General features: G+C 52.4%; 1 protein-coding gene across 1 annotated transcript in view; it reads right to left on the bottom strand.

Moving 5' to 3' along the window:
* LOC144933067 (uncharacterized) overlaps nt 1-13,292 on the bottom strand; it is a 60,702-nt gene that overhangs the window by 17,074 nt on the left and 30,336 nt on the right. Inside the window, exons 3-4 of the mRNA XM_078857563.1 lie at nt 11,501-11,542; nt 8,504-8,615 (exon numbers count right to left, since the gene is read on the bottom strand). Coding sequence (XP_078713689.1) covers nt 8,504-8,615; nt 11,501-11,542 — 154 coding nt within the window. The remainder of the gene's footprint in view (nt 1-8,503; nt 8,616-11,500; nt 11,543-13,292) is intronic.

Genomic DNA, 13,292 nt, shown 5'->3' with positions numbered 1-13,292 from the left:
TTGGGGTGCGGAGGGGAGAAGCTCCGGTTGAGATGGGGGGGGGGGACCTGGGGTGGTTGATGTGCCCGTGCACATCAACCACTGCGAACGCGGCTGCCCGAGGTTTGATTCTCGCTCACGGCCAACACCGGTGACGATTTATCTGAAGCGGTCCTGGGGTGTCCCTACCCTAGGTCGACTCAGCCTCAAATGAGTACCTTGTGCGGTGTGTAGTAAACATCGCCACTGGGGAGACAAAGGCGGCCGGGCGTGGTGCTGGCCACCCACCCCCTCGTGTGCCGTGCCGGCCTTCATAGGTGCTCGCTAACAGCACTTGCCCCAACAGTCTGTTGAGGCTATACGGGAGATCTTTGTCTTTGGAGCTGGGATGAGTGTACGCAGGTGGGAGGAGCCTAGATGAGTTTACGAAAGTGGGAGGAGCCTGGGTGAGTGTACACAAGTGGGAGGAGCCTGGATGAGAGTACACAAGTGGGAGGAGTGTGGATGAGAGTACACAAGTGGGAGGAGCCTGGGTGAGTGTACACAAGTGGGAGGAGCCTGGATGAGTGTACACAAGTGGGAGGAGCCTGGATGAGTGTACACAAGTGGGAGGAGCCTGGATGAGTGTACACAAGTGGGAAGAGCCTGGATGAGTGTACACAAGTGGGAGGAGCCTGGATGAGTGTACACAAGTGGGAGGAGCCTGGATGAGTGTACACATGTGGGAGGAGCCTGGATGAGTGTACACAAGTGGGAGGAGCCTGGATGAGTGTACACAAGTGGGAGGAGCCTGGATGAGTGTACACAAGTGGGAGGAGCCTGGATGAGTGTAAACAAGTGGGAGGAGCCTAGATGAGTTTACGAAAGTGGGAGGAGCCTGGATGAGTGTACACAAGTGGGAGGAGCCTGGATGACTACGCAGGTTGGAGGAGCCTGGGTGGGAGGTTCCTGGATGAGAGTACACAAGTGGGAGGAGCCTCGATGAGTGTACGAAAGTGGGAGGATCCTGGATGAGAGTACACAAGTGGGAGGAGCTGAGATGACGACACAGGTGGGAGGAGCCTAGATGAGAGTACACAGGTGGGAGGAGCTGGGATGCAATGGGCGCACATTTTCTGGGCTCGCCCGATCGCTTGGCTGGCGAGGTTGGCGAGTCATCGCCGCGCCAAGCACGTGTGTGTGTGTACAGTGTACCGCGTTGGCAGGACACCAGAGCCTCGGGAGGTTTATATCCTGGCCGTGTGTCGCAAAGGGCCCAAGCCCAGCTCTCACAAACATGGGATTGCTCACATAGGCGAACATTCGCTCCATCCAAGCAGAGCGAAGAAAGCGGTACCGCACGAACCGGGTCGCATTTAAGATTCTCCGAAAAGTAGCGGCACAACCAAACTTGTTCTACCCACCCACACACCCACACACCTGTTGGATTGTCAACTAAATCAGCGGACGACACACCTCATTCCAGTGAACACGCGGAGAGGATGGGGGGGTGGGGGGACGAATTAAAACGCAACGTGGGAAGGGCGCGAGGAAGAACACCATCGAGCTGTGTGGAATGACAAAGAGGGCTTTGCGCATTAAGTACTAAGGCAACGCGTCGGGGTTTGGGGGTATGGGTATCTGTATGAATGGCCTCGATCTGCCGTCATCACCGACTGCTGGCACGTGCAGTCACGAGGAGGATGTTGACGAGGGGGAGGGAGGAGGAGGATGGGGGGGGGGTTACGTAACGACTTGGAACTTAAACCCACGGTCACTGAACTATCAGCAACAACAACAACAAAAACCATCAAACAGCGATGAAGCCACCGATCTAAGCCAGCGTGTCACGCGCGTTCCACCCGTGGTGTGAACGCCGGCAAAAGCGAGTCGAGTGAGTGAGTGAATGATTAAATGAATGATTGGGGGGCCGGGCACATTTTGGCGTGAACTGCGCCGATGAGAAATGAGCCTCGGCTACGAACTTAGCGAACCCGGTGGAGCGGCCACGGATAGCATCGGTGGCTAGTGACGTCTGAGACTGGTACAGTCCTGGGACGGACCCCCCCCCCCATACTCTTATGTTTTTCGGTAAAGTCACGTAGGTAAAAATAAAAATAAATAATAAACTTCATAATCATAATCAACGTTTTTGGGTTTAGATCGCGTTATTTATAAATGTGTCGTAACGCTCCACCACCCGACACAGCCAATCAGTAAAAACGTGTCACGTTGACAAAAGACACATAGTTCACTGCTTTAGCCCACCGGTGTGTTGAAGCGTGAAACCACAACATTTACAATTGAAAATAATAGAAATAATAATATAATACAAATATAATAATATAACCCCCCCCACTACCACCAGCAGCAGCACAAACGTTGACATTTCACAAAGCCGGCACTGGTGAGAAGTATGGCTAAATGACCCCCACGGCGTTGGGTAATGATGTGACCACGTGCAACACACACGTACAGTAGACACCCTCTCCATACGAGTACACGCACTGCAACAAAGATCCCCCGTATAGCCTTCACGGACTGTTGGGGCAAGTGCTGTTTGCGAGCACGTACGAAGGACGGAACAGCGCACGTGGAGGGAGGGAGGGTGGGTGGCCATCACCACGGCCAGCCGCCTTTGTCTCCCCACAGTGGCGATGTTTACACACCGCACCAGGTACTCATTTGAGGCCGAGTCGACCTAGGCGAGGGTCCCCCAGGACCGGTTTCAGATCAATCGAACCCGGGTCTGTTTCGCGGCGCGGCTAACCCACGAAACACCCCTCCCTCCACGTGTACACACGCACGCTCGATAGTTCAAGTAGGTGGAGTTGTTTACGAGTCTGTTGAACGAACCAGGGGTGCGTGTGAGTGATTAATAACACCGCCGCCGCCACCACCACCGTGCAATGCGGGCGCACCCAAGACACCCGAGTCAGCTGTTCTGCGCTCCACGTGCACGCGAGCACGTGGCTTGCCCGTGGAAGAGGGCTGACGGCACCGACACGCACGCGAATAAAACACAGAGAGATTGTAGCCCCGCCCCCGCCCACCTTCCCTGTAGCCTCAACAAAGTTGTTGGGGCAAGTGATGGTCCGTGATGGTCCGGGAAGGCCTGGGAAGGCACGGGAAGAAGGGGGTTGGGTGGGTTGTGGCCTGACCCACAAGGAGCGGTGGTGCGGCGGTTCGAAGCTGCGCGCTGCGTTACGAACTTAGAGATCCGAGTTCGATTGACGCTCAAACGGATAACGCCGGTGACGATTATCTGGACCGGTCCCGGGCCTCTCTTAGGTCGACTCAGCCTCAAATGGGTACCTGGTGCGGTGTGTAAACATAGCCACTAGGGAGACAAAGGCGGCCGGGCGTGGTGTTGGCCACCCACCCCCTCGTGTGCCGTGCCGGCCTTCATAGGTGCACGCTAACAGCGCTTGCCCCAACAGTCTGTTACAGGCTACACGGGGGGTCTTTGTGGTCAGAACCCACGCCCGGCCGCCTTTGTCTCCCTCGTGGCGATGTTTACACACCGACTTAGGGGATGAGGAGGAGGACCCCCCCCCCCCCCCCAGTACCAAATTGTCGTCACTGTCGTTGGCCGTGAGCGAGAATCGAAAAGTCGAGGAGGTCACAAGCAACCTCGTGCACCGCCTTCTCCACACGAGCGCCACCATCACCACCACCACGCCCATTCATAACGACGAAGAGGAGACTAGCACAGAACTTGGCAGGGTCTGAACGCACGTGGCGTGAAAAGGGTCGCCCACAGACCATGAGTGGTTTGGTGGGCCAGGACCGCCTTTGTCTCCCCAGTGCTGATAACACTGTGTAGCAAAAAAAAAATCTTCCTGGGTAGTAAGTGTTATTTTCTAATCGCGTATGCCTCAAAAGTGCAGCAAAATGGCTATGATTCCCCACAAACTTTGCTTTTGTGACCAGGACAGTGATATTTTGAAATGTACCTATTTTCAATGGTGTGCATTTGTGTCATTTCTTCACGTAAAGTCCTGGTTACAAAAGCAACGTTTGTGGGGAATAAGAGCCGTTTTCTATACTTTTGAGGCATAATCAATTAGAAAATAACACTACCAAGGAACAACAAATCGTGTTACACAGTGTAAAACTACACGTGGGGCGGCATGATCCGTTCAGATAATCGTCGCTGATTTTAGCTGCGGCCAGGAATAGAATTTAGGTCGCCGAGTTTGCAGCACTGTGCGCTTAAACCACTAAACCACCACTGACACACACCCACAGAGATAAAGATCCACCCCCAAGTAGCCTTTAAACAAGCCCAAGGCTGTTGGGGCAAGTGCTGTTAGCGAGCATCTGTAAAGGCCGGCACGGCACACGAGGGGGTCGGTGGGTGGGTGGCCAGCACCACGCCCGGCCGCCTTTGTCTCTACAGTGCTGATATTAAACATCCCACCAGCAGTGCCGGATTATCCCAGTAGCAAAAGTAGCTACTACATATGTAGTAGCTACATATGTAGTAGCTACTACACATGTACTAACTACATGTGTAGTAGCTACGGGCCCCGCACTTTTAAGGGCCCCGCGCTAATTGCTTTCAAGCTATCAATTCCGGTTCAGTGATTCTGCACTTGCTCTATTACTATAGTACTATACCACCTTCAACTTTTACGAACGACTGGCTGTTTCAGGTTAGCGATTTGTCGTATTACCCGGCTGTATAGCAAATGAAAAAATAAAATTATTTTACTATGCAAGTTACATTTGTGTTTGAATATTTGTGGGGGGTTCTTTTTTTAAAAAAATAGGGCTCCTTTATAACATTTGCTACAGGTCCCGAACTGAGTTTAATCCGGCACTGTCCCCCACACACACGCGGCCACACGATGTGCACCACCCCCCCACACTCACACACACACACGCAGCCACACGATGTGCACCACCCCCCCCCACACACACACACGCAGCCACGTGGGCGCGACTCACATGGCCGAAATGCCCCCGTCACCCCACCCACCACGACCTCCTCTCGTCTCCTGTTCACCCCCCCCCACCACTATCCCCCCCTCCTCCTCACCCCCCCCCCTACATCCCTCCTCGACCACGTCATCACCACCACCACCACTTACCACTATCACAACTATTACCACCACCACCACAAATATTACCATCATCATTAGCACTGATTTCACCACCATCATCATCATCATTCCCACAATCACCATCAACCTCAGCTGTTACCACTGTCATCATTACCATTACCATCAATATCCACCATCTTCACCTCAGCTGTTACCACTATCACCATTACCATCACCACCACCATCTTCACCTCAGCTGTTACCACTATCATCATTACCATCACCATCTTCACCTCAGCTGTTACCACTATCATCATCACCATTACCATCACCACCACCACCATCAACCTCAGCTGTTACCACTGTCATCATTACCATCACCACCACCATCTTCACCTCAGCTGTTACCACTATCATCATTACCATCACCACCACCATCTTCACCTCAGCTGTTACCACTATCATCATTACCATCACCATCTTCACCTCAGCTGTTACCACTATCATCATCACCATTACCATCACCACCACCACCATCAACCTCAGCTGTTACCACTGTCATCATTACCATCACCACCACCACCACCATCTTCACCTCAGCTGTTACCAATATCATTACCATCACCACCACCATCTTCACCTCAGCTGTTACCACTATCATCATTACCATCACCATCTTCACCTCAGCTGTTACCACTATCATCATCACCACCACCACCATCTTCACCTCGTTACCACTATCATCATTACCATCAATATCCACCACCATATTCACCTCAACTGTTACCACTATCATCATTACCATCACTATCATTACCACCATCTTCACCTCAACTGTTACCACTATCATCATTACCATCACTATCATTACCACCATCACGACCATCACCAACAACTATTACCACCGTCACATCATCGTCCTCCACCACCACCGCCTGACCCATTTCAGTCGTCGTCACCACGACTGCAACAACAACCGCCGCCTGCCACTAAGCGGCGGTGACGTGACCACGGCGCTTGTGCCAGGCTAGGTGCACTTTAGCACCACCGTCGCCACCACCCACCACACCCAACCCCCTCCCCACGCTGTGTGGGTTGTCGTGGTTAGTTGACAACGCGTCATCGCCACTGACGAGTGGCAGCTTGATCGAGACGGGGAGCATAGATGTAGTGGGGGGGGGGGTATAGAAGTGCAGTACAACAATTACTTTTTTTCTCAACTGCCCTATGCGACCGACCATGTGAGCACCCCCCCCCTCCCCAGCCTATAACACCTGACATGCATCGTGGTCGTCAATCCACTTGCGATTCCGAGTTATGACGAAGGCAGTAGGGGCATTGCGGATGATTTGGCCACAGCCACCTCGCGGTCGGGTACTGTACAGGGGGACGTTTTAAGTTCATTAATGAACAGTTTTGAGCAGAGCAGACACCCAGAAGCAACACGCATTCTTGAAATGTCAAAGATAGTTTGTGAAAATGTGACTTAAGTGTGTGTTTTTTGTACCAAAACGCCCTTTACTTAATGGCATTGGACAAACATTTCAAAAGCAGGAACCTCTCAGTTTCGATGCTTAAAATTGTGACTTTCCTGGATAAACGTCGAACACCGCTATCAATGCAGTCCGTCATTAATTTTCGTTCTAAAACCTCACGTCATTAACAAAACAATTGCGAACCCCCGCCGCGTGTTTTATATGGGAACACATTAGCAGGCGTGCGACTCATCGCGGGGGGGGGGGGGGGTGGAAGCTGGGTGATCGTGAATGTGGCACCCCACGCACCGCTTGCAACACACACGCAGTTAATTGGCCGGTGACGCCCAGTATCATTACCACCACCACCATCACCATCACACCACCACCGTCATCATATTTGTCATCATCACCACCACCACCACCATCAATGCCGTCATTGCCACTTGGCCCACGCAGGAGGCGATTGCTTGCGTTGCATCAGCGGTCCCAACGATCGCGAGCAGCAGTCCGAATCGGCGACATTCCCAATAACCGCAGAGGCTTGGGCTTTAACCGCACAGCCACGTGACTCAGAACGATCGCGTTCCCCGACAGCGAACGCCGGACACCCACGTGCACACCGCTCGACACAGTCGAGAACCCTGACGACCGCAAACAAAACACGGCTTCCGGCCGCCGTGCAAGACCTGCAATTTTTAATCGTTCACGAGGAACAATATCGTATCATGGTGTCAACCTGCGCTGGACCCGCTCGCCCTCGAGGAGAGAAGTCGGCAGGAATCGCGAACGAGCGGACAGGCGGTGAGCCGGCGTCAGAAGCTCCCCCCGCCCCCCCCCGCCAAGCTCTGTGGTCCACGAACAGATCAAGGTTGTTATTATCGGACAATTAATGAGTGTTTACGCGTGCGAGGCGGCAACACTGTATCCCACACAGTTGAAACGGGTGGAGGTCTGCTGCATTTTGCTGTACCGCTCCTTGCCTGGCGAGCCGGGGTACGTACAGGGGCTCCATCCTCGACGCCCATGGGAATAGTTTCACAACATTTGTGGGAGATACACCAATCCTGCACCTCCGCAGTGCTGCATTACAGGTGTGAGCGGCCAGCACCGCCCGGCTGAGCGAGGTTCCTAATAACCGCACGCAGCTATCACCCCGGCAGCCGCAATGAACACGAAGCCCACCAACGGCTGCGCAACAAGGGTGTCTTCTTTCAATTGCAAACAGCAGATACCACGGGATGGCTAACACCCGCAATCAACTGATGCCCAAATAACAGCAAACGGTTGATGATACTTGGAGCGAGCAACTGCAACAGGAGCGAGATTCCCAAAAGCGCGCGCGCACACACGTGCAATGCTCCGTATCCGCACAGATGCTCAACTCCCAACAACAACAACAACAGTCGCACAATCGCAGAGTCCCTGACAGCTCCAACACGGCCGAACAATCGCAACAGCAGAAAGACTCCAGACAGCCGCAAACACAGGCGGTCTTTTAACCGCTCACGGCTGTAGAATCTCGACAACCACACCCAGCCAACTCACGAGAGCCGTAACAAGGACGCGACAACCCGTCAAACTCCGTCGACACGTCTGCCCTCCGGACCTCCAAAACAGGGTTGTGTCGATGCGTGGGCGGCAGAGGTGGGACAAAGTCATTGTTATGCAAGTCCAAGTCGAGTCGCAAGTCATCAAATTCATGACTCGAGTCTGACTCGAGTCCAAGTCACATGACTCGAGTCCACACCTCTGGTGGGCGGCATCAGTTGAGTAGCAACCGAGCACGTGCAGGCCGTGCAATTGCACCGGGAGTTAGTCGCGGTTCACCGGAGGGGCCAGGGCACCACGGGGGGGATGTGGAAATGCGAGGATGTTGAGATCCTGTGGGGATGTGTGAACGTGGAGATGCGGAGATGCGGGTATGTGTGGATCTGGGGATGCGGGGATGCAGGGCACTGGGGATGTGGGGTTTCGGGGCGCTGTGTGGACGCGAGGGGGCTGCTGCGAGCCGATGCCCACCTGTATGTACTTGAGCGAGCCGCGCAGGATGTCCAGGTTGGACGTCTTCTTGGTGCCCATGTTGGGCACGTTCCTTTTGAGCGCCTCGAAGCTCTCCTTTAGCTGAGCCCGCCTGCAGATATCCACGCACGCGCACACACACACACACGGGCGCACGTCCGTCGTTTGCACCAGGGATCTGAAGCTCCATTTTCCGATCGGCTGCATAACAAAAGTTGCGGTGTGCTTGCCTCCCCTCGTGATGTCATGTCGGCAGACGTTAAGACGGCATTGGTCATGCAACAACCCAATTACATACACAATCTATGTTAAATTCGTGTGGCCGTCCGTCAGTCCACTTCTGGATGAACGCCTTACCAAGGCGTGTCAGTCACGGAGCTTGTTTGACCATACTTCGCTACTCTGGTCAGTGCAGGTCGGTGACGGTCAGTAAACCGATAACACTGGTCAACAACAAAAAAACATTTTTTTCTGGCCTGGACTTTTGCAGCTGTTTTAGACTAATTTCAGGGTGCTGATTCCAAATCTGATCTCAGGTTTGCTCTATCACATCTCATTTTTATGCTATCGGCGTACCCCATTTTCATTGATTTTACCCGAAATTAACTCTGTCACTTATGATTGCAAGTTGTTGCGAGTCAGTGACTGCTTTAATGTTAAAATATGGTGCTGTATTTTTAGGATAGTGTGTTTATAATATAATGTTATGTAGATATCCATTTATTTAATATTTTTCTTCTACAGTTTTTATTGAAAATGCAATATTTGATATCTCAAAAACCTGATGTGATAGACAAAAACTGATGCCAGATTTGGAATAACCTATTCCAGAAAAAGTGTGTTGACCAGTGTAATCGACTTGATTTTTAGAGTAAAACATTTTCTTCCATTTTACGATGTTTAAAAAGTTAAATGAACAAAGCCCGCACCTCGATCGTTCCCACGCCCAGTATGTGGTCTCATGAATAAACCAGCCACGTGTACAGAGGCAGCGTTATTTTGACGGCCCGGCTGGTGGGAGTGGGCAGAGCGGACCGCTGTGGACAGGAGCGGTCTGGCTAGACCCAGCTCGCTGTTAAACACTCAGGTCGCCGAGGGCAAACGACTTAACAGTGTCAATTTGAACCTTAAACAAATATGTAAACAGTCTCGGATACTCGGGAAAGCCTCGACTGAGTCCCAAGACTCCTTTTCAGGAGGGTCCTGCCTGCGTTAATAACGGCCCGCCAATGTTTAAGAGGATTCCTTTTTTTTGTTGCTTTTTGTGTCGGCGGCTAAGAAATAGCTGCACAGACATTTCCAGGAAATTGTTATGCTCGCTGTTGTTGTTATTATTATTATATATCCAATCAGGAATGAGTCTCAAGAGAATTTAGGAAGGGGGCCTACCACATTGGGATGTTTTTGCCAGTTCCACGAACGAGAGTTTGGATTCTTGTTTGAGTAAGCCGGGAGGGGGGGGGGGGAGCTGGAGGAAACCCCACCAAACAATGCCATCTCCTGGCCACACCTCGCAGCCCACACCCTACAACACCTGGCAAGCCCGTGTCACCATCAATTCCAAGTATTGACCGGGCGCAACTCTGCTTAGCTTCCAAGGTCCGATGAGATTGGGCGCAAATCATGGTGATTTAGTCACGGGCACGATTCTGAACGCAGGCTTTAACCGCTGCAGAATTGTAAATGGCCTCGATTTTTTTTTTCATTCAGGTAGGGCAGGCATGTGACGCTGCTGTCCACGTTTAAGCCATCACACGCGACTCGCAGGGTAATCGCGCGTTTCACTCGTGACGCCGAGTGGTCTGGATGTCAATCGGCTCGTAGAACATGACATTTTGGGCTTCCAGACGTATCAATAACTATTGCGTACGGCAGCCCGCATTTCCCCCCATCAGCCCCGCCCCCCACCCATACCAACAGCTAAGGGCATCCTCACCAGCCGGTGAGGATTATTTATGAATTTTTTTTAAAGCCCCTTTGTCAATCCAGTCCAATGCTAGACGAAGCCCCCCCCCCAATCCACGTGCGCCAACGGCGTTGTTTTGATCGCACTTCGCCAAGCTGCTTCGGTGCGGGTTGGCGAAGGAGGCTTCTTCCACGTCCGGTTCAGATATAATCGCTTGCCGCCGATGTTAGCTGTGGCCCGGAGTCAAGGCCAGGTCGCCAGGTCGGTCATGGTAGGTGAATCGTTTTTTTAAAAAAGCACAAACCTGGCATCGCCGTCTTCCCATAGCGGGCTCGCACCTCCGCGAGTCATCGACGGAGCTCGGTAAGGTGGTCGTGACTATCGGCCCCACGAAGGTTGCCACACCTCTCAAGTACAAATGACTGGAATGTATCGGTCGGGAGATGAAGAAGACATCTCGCAATGCCGTCCCGGTTGGCGAATTGTGACGCAACTGACAAAAAAAAAACCGGGACTTTTATTGCGTGCCGAGAAGATTTTTGTGGAAAATGCCCTCATTTCGGGAAGTGGGCCTTTCTTCACAGCCACTGCCCGAAGCGAGGAAGAAATATAAAAAAGATAAATAGGCGATGTTTCAAAGAATGTCCCCTTCCACAACAGCTGTCCCTCTCCGCACACGAACGAGAGCCACTTCCCCAACACGTCGCCTATTGCACTGCACGCGTTATTCTCTTCAGGGCCGTTGTTGTCGACGAATTGCGAGGTTTTTTTGCCATGTACAAACTACAAACTCTCCAGCGGTGTGCGACTGCGGTCATCCGGAACAAGGCGCGCAAACGGTACAACGACGCAACGCCCCGATGGATCCACAAATCCGAAGGAGACACCGTCGTAGCGGACACGCTACTCCGCTGTTCCTGATGACGCGGTTACCCGGGCTTGTCCACCTGGGTGGAGCGTCCACATCAGCAGCCGTACGACAAGAAGAAGAAGCTTTTGCCATTCGTGGCTCGTGCGCCACCGCTAAAGGCGGCAACCCGCCGACGCAGGTGTGCGCTACCCCCCCCCCCTTCCCCCCCCACTCCGCTCACCTGTGCTTCTCCAGCTTGTTGTGCGCCTCCCGCGTGCCGGCGCTGTAACAACAACAACAACAAACACACACGAGGGGGGACAAACGCACGGAGCAGCGTCAGAGGACGGCAGGGACAGGAACACGCGGCCCCTGCCGCACCGGGGGGGGACGCGACGCCTTGGAGACAGGATGCATCACGGTCAAACGCCATCCGCCACCCACGCGGGAACTCGCGGTTACGCGCGCGCTTTGTCCGCCCCCCGCCACGATTCGCTTGCATGACGAATATCCCACGCGAAACGGCGCGCGTTTAACCGCGAGCGGCGTGACCTCAGCGAGCCGTCCGCGGGACGAACGACGTTTGCTTATCGTGGTTGCCACGCGCTCTCTGCACCGCCGCTCCGCACTGCCTGCAAACGGCGCCAGGCTGCTGGCTCGTGGTCACAATGGACAGGGCCCTATCAGGCACGTGGGAGTTTGGAGTTATTTTCACCGCTCGGCAGCATAAACCCCACGGCAATAGCGCGGTGCCGCTGTTAAAACGCACTCTCCAAAGGTGCACGGGTGGTTCAGAGGTCGGACCACCGAGCCACCAGCGTCGGCATCCTGGGTTCGATTCCAAGCTCTGGCCATCTGTGATTCAACCGGGTTCTCAAATGCGTCGAGTTGATGATTGTCAGTGCAGGCGCACGCAATAGCCATCGCAACAAATCTGGTGCTGCGATGAATTATGCTAAATTCCGGCCCTGAGAATTCTAAAGATGGGTTTGACCGTCGTGCGGTGAACATTATTCTCAGGGACAGGGCGAGTGGGAAAGTGCTGCCCTCTATTGTGTGGACCAGAGGTCACTTAAAGGGACTTCAGACATAGTTCCGTGAGATCCACTTCCACGTGCCGCTCTTTAACACTGAAGGCAGCACTGCCCTGCGAGAGATTCGAACGGATCCATTGAAATGTAATTATTTTTTAAATACATCCCAAACTTATCCCTACGGTAGGCAGCTGACACTAGGGCTGAACGATTAATCGATTTCAAATCAAAATTGCAATTTGAAACAACGCGATTAGCAAATCGCAAAGGCTGCGATTTTTTGCGATTTGAAAAGTCCTATTACTTTCTTATTGGAATTGTTTTATTTTTTATTATTATAACTTTTTTTATTTAACTTAAAAATTGTTCTATGATTGATTGTTCTATTTCATTTCTATTTCAATCAAAACATTTTAATAAATACATGTTGGAAGCAATTCATATATTTTAAGTTCTCATCCTTGCATGAGAATATATAGAGCAGTTCATATTTTTCTGGTATCATGTGGCAATGCTCCATCACATGTTTTAAATCTATTACACAGTGAATATTGAACTGAAGTTTGACTTAAAAAAAAATTCTCGCAAATCAAATAGCAATCGCAATATCTCTCAGAAAAATCGCAATTAAATATTTTCCCCAAATCGTTCAGCCCTAGCTGACACCTGGATGGAGGGGGAGGTGGAAACTCCCCCTGACCCCCTCCCCACTCTCAGGGAGCGGTGGTTGAACTCTGATTAAGAGAGAATCTGACTGACGTCAATCATTAGTGCGACAGGCACGAGGCTCGAATGGCTCCTCGTTCTTCTCGGCTCCTCCTTTCATCCGTAAGGGGAATTTAAATATCCCCGTCAATCGAATAAGAAGTGGATCACGTTCTTAGCTCCAATCCCCCCACCCACCCACCCACCCCACTACTCCCCCGCACCCCCGGTACCCCCCCCCCCCCCGTTAAGCCAACTCCACCCCCACCCCCACGACGTCACTGAATAATAATG

Source organism: Lampetra fluviatilis, chromosome 6 (genome assembly GCF_964198595.1).
Source record: "Lampetra fluviatilis chromosome 6, kcLamFluv1.1, whole genome shotgun sequence".
NCBI lineage: Eukaryota > Metazoa > Chordata > Hyperoartia > Petromyzontiformes > Petromyzontidae > Lampetra > Lampetra fluviatilis.
Note: the sequence above shows the minus strand (reverse complement) of the source record. Positions and strands in the feature narration are given on the sequence as shown.